The sequence below is a fragment of the Oryzias melastigma genome, linkage group LG3 (assembly GCF_002922805.2).
Source record: "Oryzias melastigma strain HK-1 linkage group LG3, ASM292280v2, whole genome shotgun sequence".
Lineage (NCBI taxonomy): Eukaryota > Metazoa > Chordata > Actinopteri > Beloniformes > Adrianichthyidae > Oryzias > Oryzias melastigma.
The window spans coordinates 4,074,950-4,093,597 of record NC_050514.1 but is presented as its reverse complement, the minus strand read 5'-3'; the positions used below and the strand labels follow the sequence as shown (position 1 = coordinate 4,093,597).

The following is an 18,648-nucleotide window of genomic DNA, read 5'->3' as shown; positions in this document are numbered from 1 at the left end:
AGATACAGAATATGTGGTTGAAGTGATAAGAGTGACTTGTAACTGGATTTTTTTGTATGAAACTCACACAAAAAATCCAGTGATGCTGATTTGACCACAGAAATGTGAACAGCGGCTCATTTGACTGCAGTCAATGTGAAAATACCATCTTCTCTTCTCCAGCACCTGAACTAGACACGCTAGCCGGAACAGATGAGGGTTTAGTGCATGTGCAGCAGAGCTGTTGATGGAAAGAAAATAATTAATTCAAACAGAGTCTGTCTGTGACAGTTTGATTGACAGAGATTTAAAAGGAGAAATACTCGGAAAAGCAAAAACAAAATGATTTATTTTTTCATTAGTTCTCTTTTGTAAGAAAAAAGTCACACAGACATGTTAAAAACACAAAAAACCATGATTTTCACCAGAGGGGACTTTATAGACTAACTCTGACAAAAAGGGGGAGGGGGGGAGGCTTGCTCTATGCCTTTGGTTCCTCCCACAACTCAGAGATAAATTTCAAGTGAAGTACTGTCACACTGCAGCAACTATAACTAAACTAGAACCTAGAAAATTATAATTTTTTGACTAAAAACAGCATATTCATAATTAAAAGACAACTGGGAACATTTCGAATTGGTTTAGCTCAATTTGTTTTCCTGCCATTAGTTTTAACAATGTGTGCACTTTAAAACCCTGTTTCAGGGTTTTATACTAGCAAGTAGTCTTTTTTTCCTGACAAGGCATAAAAAGTGGAGATAATATTTATGTTAGATGGCATAATATTTCTAGTAATAGAACAGGAGCTTTTGTAAAGCTCTGTACTTTTAGCTTGATGCAATTTTGTCGGCCATCTGCAGCCTCTGTTGTTTTCACAGTCAGCTTTGTCATCACATCACATCTCCATGACGAGTTACCGAAACCAAAACATACACGGAAAATTTAATCAGCTCTGTTTAGACAGATGTTTCTGACACTAAATATTGTTTTAATCCAGCCTCGATCATTCAAGTGACGCACATGGACAGTTAGCCATTTAGGATCTGGAATTATCTGTGTCTGTTTCTATCCAGCATGAATCGTATATGTTAGAGGCAGGAAATTAATCTTTTTGTTTTGTGTCTGCACTGACTTTATTGTTTTAAATAATAAAAAAAAGAAGTTTAAACGATATACAGGGAAAATACTGCATTTGAGATGGATATTTTTCTAATTAAAGCTTTAGATTTTTGCGTTTTGCTACCTTAAAGCTTAACTTTAAATCTAAATAATTTTTGCACATCAGAGGGACTGTGTTTTGTTTTCAATAGAGAAGCATCAAATTAATTCCTAAGTTTCCCTTAGGTTGTCTGGTTGCTTGTTCTTTGCTCTTTTGATTATGTTCGGTTGTAAAAAGTGCAACAGATTGTGGTGCATTATTATTTACTATTTCATTTAATTTAGGCTTTGTGTCATAATTTCCTGTATTTTTTAAAGAGCTTTTGTTTTTTGTTTTTTCTCGGTCATAGTAAGGCATTGAAATCTTTATGCTTAATTAACATGAGGCTTAGCTTTTTATCAAGGTTATTTTTTTTTTTTAGAAAAAACCCTCTAATTAAGTACCCTAGACTATACTCTTTTCACTTGTGACTATGATATGACTCTAATAACTCTTAATGATTTTAAAGGAGAAGGTGAAGTGTTCTAAATGTCTTAATTTGAACCCTATGCAGTAGCTTTTGAAAAGTGATGGTCCGATTGCAGAGAAAGAGAAGGACCATTGCATAACAGCTGCTAATGTTTTGTGCGATGGCAGCTCTGACAGATTGAGGTCTCCTGCTGCCTTTGGGCAGCAACTTCTGTTGCTATGAGGAGTCGGAATTACTGATATTGTGCTTCCCTAAACACCACATATAACACATAAAAAAAAGATTTATAAGTGTTCTAATGACACCAAATGGGTTTTGAAGAATCTGTTTCACAATCGAGATTAGGGATTTCACAGAATGCTTGCTCAAGTTTGCTGGTAGTTAAAAACACCAAATAAGTTGGACCTTCAGTCCTATGAATAATCTGAATAATCAATGCAAGAAAAAATTTGTTGCACATTTTTCACTTTTTTAATTTCAAAGTTAAAAAAAAAACAACATAAAAAGGATTATACTTTTCTCTTTAATGTTCTGGCGGTTTAGACTAAATGGTTGCCCAATGTGTTGCAGCAAACTGCGACTGCTGTAATCACAGCTTGTCAGAAATGTTATGGACTTGTGCAGAAAGTCTCAGTCCTTGTATTAAACACCAAAGCATCAAACTTGATTCTGAAAATATTAAGTTGATCTCAGAATTAGTGTCTGAATACTGTATTTTTATTTTTGATAGAAAAGGAATGAGAATGTGCCTCTCATTAATGTTCACACAGGGACACTATGTGGCGAGTGTTCACTGGAGCCTTGTCGGTGGAAGAAAAAGGCAGTCAGCTGCTGGCTGATCTTCGGGACATCGAGTCCTGGGTGTACAGGTTACTGCGCTCACCTGTGCCGATTGCGAGTCAAAGGCGCGTGGATGTGGAGGTGCTGCCCCAAGAGCTCAAACGAGCACTTAACTTTGCTTTACCTGACAACTCTCGCTTCACCTTGGTGGACTTCCCCCTGCACCTGCCCCTGGAACTGCTGGGTGTGGACGCCTGCCTGCAGGTCCTCAGCTGTGTTCTGTTAGAGCACAAGGTAAGGCAAATCACCAAAGCAGCTTAAAGATGTAGACTGTGACGGATCACAAGTTGTTTTTTTTAAATATTTTTTTGTTTTTTTATCTTCCTTTTTATCTATACACACTTTGAAATCTGTCTTGGATTATTGTTTGTGTCATTAACAGTAGCGACAACTCTACTTTTTTTTTCTTTTATTCCTTTTTGCCAATAATATAATGGGTATTGCTTTTAGCCAAAAATAAAACTACCATGATTTTTTGCAGCAATCAGAAATTTAGAAATTCATTTGTCAACAGATAATTTTTATGTTGACATGTTGCATAAAAAAATCCATATTATAATAATAATAATAATAATAATAATAATAATAATATACAATTCATAGATTTGTTATCTTGTCCACAAATCTCATTAGCACTATTTGTGCTAAAAGTCTAATTATGTTTAATAATTATGTATTTAGTTGATTAATGTAATTAATTATTTTATAATTTTTGTAATTTTGTAATTACTTTTTCTAATATTTACTTTTTGTTATAATAGAAATGGAACAAAAAAGGAGGACCAACTGTTCACAGTGAAACATTTGAGCTAAAACAAAGCTGTACTAAAAATGCAAGGAATTAAACTTTTAAGCTATTTGTTAGAGATTTATGATTTTGTTAAACAACACATGATTCACTTCATAAAGCTGGCTTCATGTACAATTTCGATGGCTCGTTTTTAAGTAAAAAGAAAGGAATTAATTGAAGTCTTATAATTATTACCCTAAATGTCTATACAGTAGGTGAGATATGGTAATATTAAGGAGCAATACATTAAATATCTACAGTTGTATTATAATATATATTTAAATTTATTTATGATTGAAATACTTTTTGAAACTCAAGTTTGTGTGTGTCTGTGTAGCTTCCAACTTAGTTTGTTACCAATAACGATCCCTAAGAATTAAAATTCTGGAATGCGTTTGATTCATGCATTATTTATTTTATTTGAGAGTTCTCATTGTTGGCATTGTAATTGCCAAAAAATATAATGTTTTTGTGCCTTTTTATGATCACTTGATTTTTTTAAAGTATCTGATGTAATTAAATGTTTAGCTAGCATGTGTTTCCAGCAGTTTGTTTTCACTCTTAAAGAAAAAAAAAAAAAAAGGAAAATTCCTCCAAGCTGAACAAAGTGCTGCCTAAAAGCTTCCTGAATGCTGCCTGCACTTTAAACCACTATCTTTTCATGGCGTTTTTGTTAAAGGGAAGTTTAATGTCGCAGTTACTGTCATAGATGCAGAGTTGAAAGTCATGCTTTAGATACGTCAAAAAATTGCGAACATGTTGAGTTATGTTCAATTGTGACTCATCTATGACATAAATGCTTAAATTTACACCAAATCTGTTTTTATTTGCTGTAAAAATACGAGTTTTTGCTAAATGTAATTGTCTTTTTTTATGTTAAAGGTAATTCTTCAGTCCCGGGATTACAATGCTTTGTCCATGAGTGTCATGGCTTTTGTGGCAATGATCTATCCACTGGAGTACATGTTTCCTGTCATCCCCTTACTGCCAACATGCATGGCGTCTGCAGAACAAGTGAGACTACCTTTTGATCATCTGCACTTGCTGAACGTTAAAAAAATAGTGTTCATTTTGAAGACAATCTGATATAAAAATGCAGAACTTGTGACTCGTATTTCCTTGTCTCACAGCTCCTTCTTGCTCCAACCCCTTATATAATTGGTGTACCAGCCAGCTTCTTCCTCTACAAATCAGATTTCAAAATGCCAGATGATGTTTGGCTTGTTGACCTTGACAGCAGCAAGGTTTGTATGTTAGCAGGATGGTGGAAACCTGGCTAATCAGGTTTTTCAGTCTTAATGATATTTATTTTCATCAGAGCAAAGATACCGATTGTCTTTATTGTTTGATCACTCTTTGTTCATTGATGGTTGTGGGTTTAGCTATTTAGTAAACTAGACAGGTCAGGCGGTATTGTGGATGGATAATTACTCTGATGCTAAAAAATATTTGAACCTGTAAGTGATTAGATTGGCTGACTATTCTACCATTAGGGGACACATGCAGATGGTTTTCCTATCATTTTTTTGTGTTGTATTTCAAGTCTTTTTCTCCTTGTTGATTGAAGTTCTGATCTTTGCAGGTTATAGTCCCCACAAATGCTGAGTCTTTGCCACCTCTACCAGAACCAGAAGCAGGCGAGCTTAAGAAACATCTCAAACAGGTATTGTGTCTGTGAGCTTTTTTATTTTAAATATGTTTTGTTCTGTGCTGACTCAGTCAAGCTGCAGTTCTGATCTTTTGTTAAACATGAGTTTCTTGTAGAGATTTCTTCTTTTTTTTTCCTGTGATTTGATTAAGCTGTCACATTACTGTAAATGGAAAAAATCTCTTTCAGCATTTTGACGAGTATGTGCCTCCTCAACATCAGAGTTGTATGTATTATAGAGTGCAAGAGCATTGGACATGTGTTTTGTAGTGCACTAACCTTTCCTTTTTGTTCTTTGTCAAACCTTCTTTTTCTTTATGCATGCTTTAAGCTCTTGGAGGTAACACTTTAGTGATAGGATTTGACCTAAACCTTTAGTATTAGCTACTAACTTAACCCTTCTTACCTGATTAGTTGGATCTACTTCAGAATGGTTCTGATTCTTGGGAGTGTTTTCAAAACTATTGCTAATATTGCACAAAACACACAAAGAAGTGAAATGAATTAAATTTCCAATCAAATATTGGAACCATTACATGTACAACACTTTGTTATGAATCTGTCAACAACAAAATCCTCATTACATTTTGTTTTAATTTATAAAGCTAAAACATTTTAATTTATCTTTGAATTTACTTGAGCTGCTAAACTAGCAGATATTTCCCAGTAATTAATCCGATCACGTGATTGGAAATCATGCATGATGATGTAGTTTCAGACTCAACTGGAATTGGATGTCGTATCCCAATCAGGGATCAGATATTTATTTTGTTCTCATTAAAATCAGCACTATATCTTTTAAGTCTATTATTTCAGATAAATACTCTCCTAGAAATTTGCATATTATAATCACAAATATGTTATTGCTGTTAATGTAACAGAATACAGCACTAGTTTGAGCAAAAAAGACACAAAAACAGTTCAGTATGGTTGGAAAAAAATTCACAGAATCAGACTTCTGGACTCAATAATTCTTTTTATAAATGTTTTAAAGTGACAGCAAAACAAAGCCAAAACAAAAACAAGCAAAACTAGTAAATGGTTATAGTGATATGAGCTACACATGAAAACTTATTACAACAATGATTAAAAATAAATAGGTATATATATATCAGTAATTTTTATGTTTTTTAAAAAAATGGTGATATGAATCACATACAAAATGTTTAACAGTTCTTAATATACTAAAACTACAGTCACCACACTTTCTCGCATGACTAATTATCACCTATTTTTGCTAGTTAATGTCTCTTTTCTAGTTGCTAGCTGCACTACTTTTACTTGATTGTTCAAGCTACTTCACAGAAATGCTCTGTTTAAGTGTTAAATGATAGAATAAAGTTAATAAAATGTTTAGAAATGTTTTTCATTTTTCTAACTTGTTACAAAAATATCAGATCTGGACTCGACTTTGACAAATATTCACAATCAAACGACTCTAAATTGGATCAGGGCAAAAATAAAAACCTGATCAGAACATCCCTACCTATAATTGATAATTTTCACCCATTCTTTCCTCACTATAAGAATGGCATCACTAAAACCAATATAAGCTAAGAGAAGTCATCTAAAAAACAGAAAAATCTTACAATATATTCTCTGTTTCTTTAGGTGAATTAAGTTTATTTTTCAAGGATTTTTAGTTTATACACATAGGTTTTAACTGTTGAGGGCATCTTAAAATTATGCTTTACTTTTTAAATTCCCTTTCAATTCTTCTCTGTGAAAGCAGAACTTCTTTTTATGCCTTGAATCAGAGCCTGGGTGTTAGCTGTGTGTGATCAACAGCTCTTCCACCTGTGTGACTGAGAGCTGGTGGAAGTGTGCAACGCCTCCGTCGGTGTTTATTTAGAAACAAACTCACAATATTCACCGGTGAAAAATGAAGACGGTTTAAATGAAGTTGGTCTTTGCTTTTTTTCTGGATATTTAATCAAAACAGAATGTTTTTTGTGCGACAGCATGAAAACAATTTGCACTCAGATCAATTCCAGCAATTGATTGCCCACTTGTGCAAAACTCAAGTCTTTAGGAAACCAAACTGGTAGAATTGAGTTTTTTTTTTTTTTTTTTTTTTTAAGAAAAGATCTGCTGTTTGTACCGTGTCTGTCCTCATCACTCCATTGTAACCACTTGCTTTTAAAGTTGGTCACCATGGAGGGTTGTCATGTGTCTTACAAAGGCCAGATTCTGTAGGTGAAGTCTGGTTTTTGGTTGTCAATGCCTCGTAAGTGTTGTTCCATTGTTGGTCTGTCTTTACATAGAATCATCTCCACCTCTTCATCTTTACTTTTCTCTTTGTCTTATCAGTTTTTCCTTCCTTTACTCAGATGGTTAAATCCTCTGCCTTGAAAAGTGTTTTCTTTCTGCTCTAAATTTCAATGAAGAAAATATATTTTTAATTTAGCATACAGATGAAAAAGAGACTGTTCCTCAATAACGTTGATCTTTTTGTCAATTGTTGGCAAACAAATTCCTTTGCCAACAGACGACTTTGGGGAAAAAGTGAGACAGAGAAGAGAAAAGGGAAAGGGCCATGGTTGTGCCTCTTTCTTGGTGTGATGTTTCAGTGTCCGCCACAAAGTTTTCATCCCAGACCTTCATGTGACTCTCCTGGCATCTCTCTTATCCCCTCCCTAGTGTCTGGTTAGGTTGACCGTGATCACCCAAAAGCAGATCTTCTCCTCTGAACATAAGGTTACCTATTTCTCCTCATGTGGAATGTGTAATGCCCCCCTGCACGGATATCCTCTCTCACACCATTTTTGCTTGTCTCACTACTACTGTTCCTCTCTTCTCCAGACATGAACAAAATGCATAACATCTCAGAAATGTTGAAAACTTTTTTTTTTTTTTGATACGGCTTAGCTCTGGCTTGAGCATGACTGAATGTGCGTGCATCTATTCCGGCATTAGTGATTGTCCTCATAACTAAACGTAGCAAAGACGAAGCTTTTCTCTTATCTCTTTGATCCATCCAGACCCAGCAACTAAATGTTCCATTATGCCAAGCTAAACATTTACTCCTGAGACTGCAGCAGTTCCCTCAAAACCAACCATACATAGTGACTTACTTCCCTGTGCTCCTCCTTTCCAAGACGACACCCCCACTGCAGGCATCAACATGTGTTAAACTGGTCCTTTGTTTTGCAGGAAATGAAAATAAAGCACAATTGTGGCTTACTGAGAACATGTGATTTTGGATTTATGAAGTATTTTCAGGACATCTTTTTAAAGAGATAAACTACCACAGTGGTCCCCAACCCCTAGGCCGCAAACTGATACCGGTGCGTGGGACAGTTCATACTGGGCCGTAAAGAAAAAAGAAACACATTTTCAATTATATTTATAATCTGATTTTGAGGGAAGTTTCATTTTGGAAAACTACTGGATTCTCCCCACCACTTCTGACTCATTTGTTCGATCGCATGTCAAAACCACATCTGCTACTTTCTTAAAGCGCCAACTGCTAAATTGAAATCTCCAAGCTAACAAAGTTAACAAAAAGCAAAAGTTTTTTTGCCATAAAAGAGATGATAAGGAAACTGAAGAGAAGCCTTTAGCGTCAAAGAAAAGAAGAAAGCTTCATTTAACAGACAACAACCAGATGTCTTTACTCCAAATATATATTTTTTTCTTACAATTGTTACTACACACCATAATAATGTATAACATTCATCAACCAGCTGTTAAAGTTGTTAAAACTAGGATTCCTGTTTAATATTATTTTTAGAGAATATCTGTTTTAGTTACTGTTTGTTTTTTTCTTTTCTTTTGTCTTTTGTTTTTCGTCACACCTTAAAAAATGGACAAGGCTGAAGTTGGTGTGTGATTTATTTATTTAGCTTTGACTGCACCAGTTATGAGTTAAAGGAAAATCTGTCACATTTGAATGCTTCCTACATTAATCTACACCAGGGGTCTGCAACCTTCAACAGTTAAAGAGCCACTCTGGAGGATTTCTTACTGACAACATCCCAGTAGGAGCCACAGAGTCTTATTTCACCCTTAAGAAAGAGAAGAAGCTGATTTGTATTTATGGTAATTTTACTATTATCATAAATACAAATACATTTGTTTTTTCAAGTATAAATAAAACAGAAATATAAAAAGAAAATTTTCTTTTTTTAAAATATATATTTTTTTCTAAATAAAAGATATCCTGTACCACATAAAATCATCTCAATGCAGGGAATGTAGTAGAAAGTGAAATGTCAGTAGTGATGAAAAATAAAACCAAAACCACAGTTTGCTGTGCCTCTCAACCGAAAATTCTTAAATCTAAATAAAAAAAATAAATAAACCACAGCTGACTTTGAAGTGACCCTTATCATGTTTTTCGTAATTAAAGTCCTTGATTTTTCTTATTCAACAGCAGATAGTCCACCTTAAATTCTGGCGCATGAATTCTGGTTGTGTGCACTGACTTTAGATTGATTTTCTGTGGTAAACGTTACTCAAAAATCTGTCAAAATGTTACAGTTTCAGGAAGCTTTGAAGCCAAACTGCTTGATGAATTGTTGGAGCATTTTGGGAATTATAGTCAGGATACTGGTGGAGTGATACATACTAGACTTCAACTGTTTGTGAAGGATTTTTTTTTCTTCTTCTTAATAAGCCTATAAGATAAAACAAAAATCTGTTACTTTTCAAATAACATTTTTTTATTTTTCTTTAACCAGAGAACCACAATGGAGGGGTTAAAGAGCCGCGCGTGGCTCCGTAGCTGCAGGTTGCAGACCCCTGATCTAAATAAATAAAATGTAAACCAACTGAAGATATTTTAAAGAGGCTGAAGAGAAACTTTTTACCTAATAAGTTGGGGGAAAATAGAAGCTTGGAAAAAAAAAGATAAAGAAATTGGACGCCCATTTTTGCCTCGTACATGGCCAGTCTGTGTCTATTGTTTGACGATGATTGCCTAAGGCCTGAAAAAGGTTGGGGACCACTGACCTATCAGATTAATCCAAAAATAAAAAAAACATTCAAATTCAACTTTTTTCCCTAAAAAAAAATCTCCATTCTTAGCATTTTAAATTTTTAACTCTTTAGAGAGGTCAGGCATACATTTTTTTTTGCAAATTATTTCTGTTTACATAATGTTGATGCCAATAGTGGGAGTGGTAACTCACAGTGCCCTTCCTTTGACTAAAAATCCACTGCTACTTTGGTCATATGTGGCCTTTGTGCCTTCTAGGCCTTAGCCAGCATGAGCTTGAACACGCAACCGATTCTGAACCTGGAGAAGTTCCAGGAAGGACAGGAGATGTCCCTGCTGCCGCCTGGACGAGACAAGGCCTCGCCTTCTTCTACAGAGTTCAACCCTCTTATTTACGGCAACGACGTTGATTCTGTGGATGTAGCCACCAGGTGAGCTTATACAGTCAGTGAAATGGTTCAACATGTTGCATTTTGGCATCATTGACTTTGCAGTAAAATGAAAATCAAAAAATGTGTTTTCAGGGTCGCCATGGTGCGGTTCTTCAACTCACCAAACGTTCTGCAGGGCTTCCAGATGCACACTCGCACCTTACGCCTTTTCCCGCGACCAGTGGTCGCTTTTCAGTCCACATCTTTTCTTGCGTCTCGGCCACGGCGCTCCCTCTTTGCAGATAAACTTTCTCACACCCAGGCAGTGGAGTTCTACGGAGAATGGGCTCTTAATCCCACCAACCTGGCCTTTCAGAGGATACATAACAGTAAGAAGCACTTAAGAAATCAGTTGAAGAGGTATTGCGTCCCGTCGCAAAATTTACATTTGTTTCGTGCTTCTGTTGTAGATGTCTTTGATCCGTCCTTAATCGGAGACAAGCCGAAGTGGTACGCTCACCAGCTGCAGTCAGTAGTATACCGAGTGTATGACGGAGGCTCCCAGCTGGTTGAGGCAATGGCTGCTCCCTTGGAGGACGAGGCCAACGATTCGGACCCCACAGACAGGTATGGCAGTGGTTTTCTTCTCTGATTATAAAAATGCTTTGTTGCCTCCTGATGGTAAAATGAATTTGTTGTGTCACAGTGGTAGTGACAGTGATGGATATGATGACTCCAGCTCCTCCTATTCCTCACTTGGAGACCTGGTGAGTGAGATGATTCAAGGTGACATACAGGGAGACACACCAAGTAAGTTTTATTTTGCTCAATTGACATTTATTCTATCACCACATTTCTTGGGTAGAATATCTTACCTTTCTTATGTTATCTCCAAGACTTGGATCCACCCACCCATGCTGCGCTGGGAGACGCCAGCGAGGTCGAGTTTCAAGACTTAAGAGATGGTCGTAACGCTGAAGGTCCACTTAGCGGAGACGGAGCTGCTGAACCCTCCGATGGGCAACCCCTTCGCTCAAGCTCAAGCACAACTGCAAGCTCCAGCCCCAGCACAATCATCCAAGGAGTCAACCATGTTAGTGAAGTTCAAAATAATGCTCAGAGCAAGAAAACTAAAAATGTTTTGTGGGGGTCTAACCCAGGGGTCTGCGACCTGAAGCTCTGGAACCACGTGTGGTTCTTTTGACCTCCTGGTTTAATTGTTTTTAGTTTGAAAAAGTAACTGTACAGTGAAAAGTAAGTAAAGGGGGAAAAAAAGTAAAATTATGGAGCACAAACGTTATTCAACTCATTCAAGAACATTACGACACTGAACCCTTCATTACCTCTGGTGGAAGGTTGCTGCTGGTGTTCGGCAGTGGAGCCACCATCAGTGAGTGAATGTGTTTGTGAATGGTTGAATGGGTCTGTGACTCTAAAGCTCTTTGGGCCTTCAAGGAAGGTAGAAAAGCACTATACAAGTATACACCATTTCCCATTTACGTATTACTCAATGAAGTTCTTGATAATAGGAGCAACAATCCATCGCTCCATTGTAGTTTACCAAAACACTGAGAGATTTTTTAGGTCCAGGTTCCGCAGAAACTAAATAGGAGATCAGAAAGCACTACCAGTCACTGGGTTATGAGGTGGATTTTCTATTTTTTAACATGTTTAAAGATTTTAGGTACACCTTAGGGTTAAAATATAAAATAAGGGTCGCTTAATTAGCTCTTATTTCATTTTAGTTTGCTAGATTTTTGAATTTCTGGCCCCACAACTGGTAAAATATGCGTCTTTTTTCTGTTGACACTACCTAGTACTACTTTTGCCACATTGAGAAGATTCTTCAAGCATGGGGTGTCTTTTATTCTGAAAGGAATTCATGTGAACTTCTGTCAAAAGTTATAAACTATTTCATATGTTTTATTCATTCCCAAAGCAAATGTATATTTATAATATTAGTAACAATAACAAATCAGTGTCTTATTTTTCTCAGGGGTGGAGTCAGACTTTGTGGCTCTAACTGGGTTGTGGTTGGCGACAAATCGACCCAAATGGCTCTTGAAGTGTTAAAGGTTGCAGACTTCTGGTGTAACCACGTGTTTAATGACTAGCTTGAAAGGAATTCTAGTTTTTTTGAGAACCCAGCTCAGATATTGTTTTGATTGACCATTAAACATCAACACAGTTCCTGTCCTTCGTGTGTTGTCCTTCTCTCAGGAACTTGGGGAGGTACCTGAAATCGAAGCGTCTGCAAGTGCAGCTTTACAAAACCCCGTCCCTGGAGTGAGCAGTGAGCAGTTTGTCCGGCCCGCGGCAGATGCTGGTCTGATCGACCCGGCCAACAAAAAGCAAGAGTACGATAACCCCTACTTTGAGCCTCAGTACGGATTCCCATCTGAAGATGATCCTGATGCAGAGGAGCAAGTGGAGTCCTACACCCCTCGATTCATCCAGAACCTGAACGGCAACAAGTGTGTAAAACTTCATCCAACTATAACATTCTCCTTATTTGTTCCCTGATCTGTCCATGTAGTTTTTAATGCAGTGACATAGCACAAGTTTCATATATAAGTGTGTTTTTTGGGTTTTTTTTTTTCTGTTATGAAACTTCTGACTTTGGCCTCTTTTTCTTTTGAAGGGCGCAGCGGCCTTTACGCCCCAGTAGTCTGAGGCTTCCTGGAGAGTCAGATGGAGAGGGAGACTCTCGCAACAGCTCACCAAACTCCACCATTTCCAACAGCAGCAATGATGGATTTGGGGGACTCATGTCATTTGCCAGTAAGACTTATACCTTTCTAATTATTATTATTTAAATAAAAACCCCAAGTATTTGAAGACCACAGGTACTGCACCAATTTATGTAGAATATATATTTAGTGCACAGTCCTCTGCAACATGATGGATTCACACTTCTAAAAGTGAAATCGGTTTGTCTTTTAGTCATTTTTATGAGGAAAAACAAAGAGACAAAACAGGTTTGTTTATACACATTTTTGTTACTGGATAACAAGTTAATCCATTTAGGTGCAAAAGATTGCTTATAAACCCGATTAAGTTAAAAAAATGACAATAATAATAAAAAAATATGTTTTGTCTATTTTTCCCTTAAAATTAACCACTGCATGCACAAATTGTGTATAATCATGAAAACAGTAGTTTCATAACAGCCTTACCAACAACGTGAGCATCATATGAATCTTTATTAACAGTAACATTCCCTTTCTGACAGGCAATCTCTATAAAAACCACGGCACCAGTTTCAGCCTGTCCAATCTCGCCCTTCCCAACAAGGCAGCAAGAGAGAAAGCAACGCCATTCCCCAGTCTGAAAGGTATGGAGCTCAGCTAATCTGTTCACTCTCCACACGTTTATGAAATCCGTTTCTGCCATCTCAGTTTAATAGTTCTTTTAGCTTGAACATGAATTGACTGCATCCATTTATCATATTCTCCCTTTTGGTTTTATTTAAATAAATACATAATTTTCAATTAGTATTTATCAGCATTTTGAGTTACATTCGTAGATCTATCTTGGTTAAGAAGACGTCATGAATATGTCATGTTACTTATACTAAATTAAACAAAATTCTTAAAATATTTTAACTGTTTTATTCTTCTCTTTGACTTTTATTTTAAATTATAAATAATTTTCGGCTCGTAAAAGAATACTTTCATATTGATGTTGAGGAGGAAATGGAACAAGCAGGTTTGTAGAACAGTTTTTTACAGCTCGACTTGCTTCCCCCACGATTGCCAGACATATATGGCACTATTTAAAGGAGAATATTGAGTATGTGTCTCTTTTTCTCTCCAGTTTTAACAGGAAAATCCACCTTAAAAAAAAACAAAAAAAGCTGAAATTGAGAATTATGGTTTCATCCATAAGTTATTGTAAGTTTTAGAAACTAAATTAGCTTTGTTGAAGTTAGATTTTCTTTGACACTGAGAGAGAAAAGAAAAGAAATGTAAAAAAGGAAGGAATTGTGGACAAACTCAATAGCTCTGCTGCAGTGGAATAGGTGCCATAGAAAATGTTCTGTTCCTCTGAACAAGATCTGTTCTGTCTTCGTTGTTCAGATTCCCCTGAAAGCCCGGGTATGTCTCATCTGCTGTGGTAGTTTGTTTTTGCCCCTCCCTAGTACTTTCTCAGACCAGTTGAAGTGGCTTGTGCCTTGATAATACTTAGTTTCTTATCATAGCACTGAAATAGAGGATAGATACACATTTTCTGTCCATGTGTATCTTTGTTGACCCTTGTTCTTTAGCTGTCCCTGTTTGTGTGTTTGGCAGTCTTGTGACTGCACACGTTAATATTCAGGATTTCTTCTGTGATCACTAACTGTATTTTGAAGTACAGAGATGTTTAAAGTCTCACTTTATGATGCTCACAGAAAAATCTGCTCTTAGTGTTTGGAATAATCTCCCTTCTGTGTCCTCACTCTCATGTTTTGCTGTGTTTGTTTAGAGATTTTTGTAACTAAAATTGTTTTTGTGAGATGTTTTCAATATTTAAAAAAAACTGGTCAGACAATGAAGTTTTTGCTACCTTGAATTCAAAATGAATCCATCTCCATGTGCATCAGAAATGACCCTTTGCTCTGATTACTAAAATCTTTCACATAATTTTCACAGTACCAGTTAACATTATAATGTCAGCTGCTTCCACAGAGAGGCTGTGAATGCTGCCTTAACTAATCCTGATTAAAATCTCAAGCTACATTCACACCCGCCTCGGCAACAAACCACTTCCAATTCAAAATCTTTATAAACGCATGTGTATGTGTGCTTAGAGCTTCCGTATTAAAAACTCTTGTGTTCACAAACAGCCATACAAGTTTTTATGTCTATATTTGGGCTCTACATACAGAAGGATTAGGGTCATTGAGCACGTGTTGAAATTTTGGAGACTCAGAGACTCAAATTTGGTAGTAACTAATGAATAGCATTCCTTTTCATTCATGGAAGTCCTAACCGTTTGAAAATCGATCATGGAAGAGAAATTAATAATTGCGGTTTGTACCTGACTGGAATTATACAAAGCTAGGGCTGGGTAACAATTATCATTTCCAGAACCGATTCGATTCTGAATTTTTTCTATTCTTTTGATCTACTCAATTCAATTAGATTTTGAGTTTACACATTTATGCACATTTCTTTAGAAACACTTTAATAATCTACTATATGTTTTGAATATATTTATATTAATCTGATACAGTTCACATCCTGTAAAAATTGTTAGTGAAATAATTGTACTGTTAATAGCATATAGTGTTACACGGTTGAACAAAAAAGAGAAGCTCTAACAAAAATGTTCAGATCATTCACATTGAAAACATTGTTCTGCTTCTCCTGGAGGACGTTTCAGTTTGGCCACTTGGAGGCCAAACCTTATTCCAGAAGAAAAAGAAAGTATGAGTAAAATGCGGTGCTGTAGACCACAAACGGTTACTTTAGAAAAATATTTATTTAAAAGAATTTGGAAAATTCATGCCTGTGAGTTTATAAAGATGTTCATTTAGTCAGGAATGTGTGTTTAGGTCGACTGAGGGTTAGCATTAGCCGTCCTATGGGAAATTCTATTAAACATTAGCATCAAGCTAGTGGACTTAAGCTTTATGTGCTAAATCGATCTATAGTTTTATGAATCCATTATTGATCTGTTAAGTTTAAATCGATACAAAAAAAATTAATCGGTTTTATTAACCCAGCCCTATACAACCAAGTATTTCATATATTGGAATAGAGCTGTGGAAAATAAAAAAAAAACACCCGGAGAAAGATTAATGAGATATGCACCGCTTCGACATTTAGCACCAAACCTCCAAACATTGGTATCAGGTAGCGACAGTCCGTTCAAGAATGCAGTTTTAGCAAATTCTTGAATGCGCATCGCATACCTGGTGTGAACGTAGCATAACAGATTCTTTGGTGTTTTGGTGTATTTGTCTTTTTTCTTTATTTCCAACTGTCTCTCATTTTGGTTTTGCTCTGTCTGGAGTGTGCATGACTGTTTTTGTTTTTGGGTTGATGTTCAGACTGGTTCTATCTGGGCCGGGGCCCCTCTCTCTGTCTACCTCTCTGCTGCACTAATCTTGGGTTTTTTGTGCAGTATTTGGGCTAAATTCTCTAATGGAGATAATTACAGAGGCCGGCCCGGGGAGCGGAGAAGGTGGGTTCTGGCCTTTTTATCGAGTGAGCTGCATGCTTCTCCAAGCCAGTCAATCACATCTCCCAACGTCTCTTTTGTCTGTCTTTGGTTATGTCCTTTTGTCTGCCGTCTAGGCACAGTGTCATCGTCTCTCATTTTCATAAGCCATTCTCCTTCCTTCTTTTTTAACTTTGAGTTTGTTGTATTACATTTAAGATTCAAGGGGGATACACAATAATATGCTTTCTCTATGTAGTAAACATCTTATGGCAATTCTAGGAAAATAAGCAGTTGAAAACATTCTGAATCACCTCAAAGTGAGGAAACTAGTGAAGCAGAGAACTAAGAATTGTAAAATGCAGAGTATGAAAGAAAAGGACTGAACCAACCTATTAACATCCATGGTTTGTCTGTGTTTTCTTTCTTTCTTTTTCTAACATGGTAAATAATGGGGTTTGGCTGAATCATTCTGTAATTGTGCTGTGAACAATAAGAAGTGACTGCAGACAATTAAACACCATTGGAACATGAAGATTGGAAATGTCTGAAATTATGGAGTTTTAACTGCCTTTTCCAAAAATGCTGCTACTTTGATCTCATTTTGCAGATTTAAATTCTAGGGAAGAGTTTGACAACTGTGGTCACCGTCACTGATTACTAGACATTTAGTGGATGTTTATGCAAAGACATCATGAAGTTCAGATGGTGTTTTCTCCACAGAAATAAATGTCAAAGCCCTATTGTTATTTTGTCAACACTTAGGATTTATACACCTCTCATGACCCCCACTGGGTTTCTCTTGCTTTCTTCAACCACCTCCACATAGTTCTTTTGACCACAGGTTTTCAGTGAACAGTCATTGTGGGGGTGTAAGTGACACCCAAGTGTTTTGTCTCTGACTTTATTCCTTAAAGGAGAGGAAGGAGGTACCAGGCAAATACGATATGGTTTTGTGTCGAGGTTTTTGTGATTGCAAGCAGGCTGCCCCACTGCCAAATACCCAGGCCAGTGCAGTGCAAGTCAGATTCTTTACATAAATAAAAAAAACAAAATATGGAAAAAATGTATTTCTTGCTACAAGCACATACATAAACAAACTTGTTAATACCCATCTGTTATTAAAGCTCTATTTTGTTGTTTTAGAATGGTGCCCAGTATGGTGGCATCTTGTTGTAGTTTTGTGACTATGCTAACAATTTTAGGAGTTTTTCTCTGATATTTTCTTGTAGCAAACAGTATTCTTTATTTTCTAGCAGCTATTGGAGACTTCTAAAGCTCTAATACCTAGATTTAGACCCCAAATTCCAGATGAGTTGAGAAGAACAGTATGTGGATTCAGAGCAGGAACTTAGCAGAGGGAGAGAAAAGGAAGTAAAATTTCTGTTACATTTGTCATAAGTTGTAACATTAGATAAAATAGATAAGCTTGGAATAGTGTCAAAGACCCAGCAGAGTATGTGGAATGCAGCATTATGGGGTTCACTAAATTGAAGCTTCACAGTCTGAGACTGAAGGGTGATGAGTGGAAGGGGTCAGCAGCACTGGTGTACCCTCCCTTTTCCACCATGTACACCACACGCTATGTTCACACTCGGCATGTGACACATGTTTATCACTAACCCTAAAAGTGCATTCTTGAGCGCCTGTTTAGCCCATGGTATTAAAAGTGGACAAGCAGAAGGGGCTTCTTTTTCTTTTTATACTGTTTACAAGCGCATGTTCGCCACCCACAGTTGGAGGAGGCTTGGAGTAAAATGTTGAAGTGGCACAAATCCTGCTCCAGGGTTTCTCTTTCACAGCTCTATTCTTACAGTTGAAAGGCTTGGTGTCATACAATCCCAGCCCTGCACAAACCACAATTAATAATTTGTTTTTCGTGTTCAATTTTCAAATGATTTGTATTTTGGTGCATAAAAAGAGTTGCCGTGCAAACTTCACTCCCAAATCTGAGTCCCTGATTGGACAAAGTTCAACCCATTTTAACTTGCAATGGGCATTAACATGGCCTCACGTTTGTACGTAGAGCTAGAAAATGGTATAACATAATGCGGAAGTCCAAGACGTGTGTTTACATAAGCAATTTCCAAATTCTAACCCTAATCCCTAACTTCTAAAAAGCTATATAGTGCAGAACTGTTTAGTGCCCTGGATTTTAGAACCATTTCGGACAATGTAATCACTACCTTTACTTTTTTTTAAACGGCAAGTATGACGTCACCGATTTACCAAAGTGAAAATCTAATAAATATGAGCATTTTCCTATATCTATTTATGACCCCACTGTGTTCTGATGATGAAAACAT

At 36.5% G+C, this 18,648-nt stretch overlaps 1 protein-coding gene across 27 annotated transcripts in view; it reads left to right on the top strand.

Annotated features, from left to right (window-relative positions):
• The window catches only part of madd (MAP-kinase activating death domain), a 55,640-nt gene that overhangs the window by 11,960 nt on the left and 25,032 nt on the right, over window positions 1-18,648 (top strand). For 13 of the 27 annotated variants that reach the window (XM_036216857.1, XM_036216828.1, XM_036216854.1 and 10 more), the window contains exons 4-17: window positions 2,378-2,681; window positions 4,120-4,251; window positions 4,368-4,481; window positions 4,820-4,900; window positions 7,526-7,582; window positions 10,083-10,255; window positions 10,349-10,584; window positions 10,666-10,822; window positions 10,902-11,005; window positions 11,092-11,288; window positions 12,416-12,669; window positions 12,837-12,976; window positions 13,428-13,529; window positions 16,307-16,366. In XM_036216857.1, coding sequence (XP_036072750.1) covers window positions 2,378-2,681; window positions 4,120-4,251; window positions 4,368-4,481; window positions 4,820-4,900; window positions 7,526-7,582; window positions 10,083-10,255; window positions 10,349-10,584; window positions 10,666-10,822; window positions 10,902-11,005; window positions 11,092-11,288; window positions 12,416-12,669; window positions 12,837-12,976; window positions 13,428-13,529; window positions 16,307-16,366 — 2,111 coding nt within the window. The remainder of the gene's footprint in view (window positions 1-2,377; window positions 2,682-4,119; window positions 4,252-4,367; window positions 4,482-4,819; window positions 4,901-7,525; window positions 7,583-10,082; window positions 10,256-10,348; window positions 10,585-10,665; window positions 10,823-10,901; window positions 11,006-11,091; window positions 11,289-12,415; window positions 12,670-12,836; window positions 12,977-13,427; window positions 13,530-16,306; window positions 16,367-18,648) is intronic. The other 14 variants (XM_036216871.1, XM_036216873.1, XM_036216877.1 and 11 more) reach the window with 3 other exon arrangements.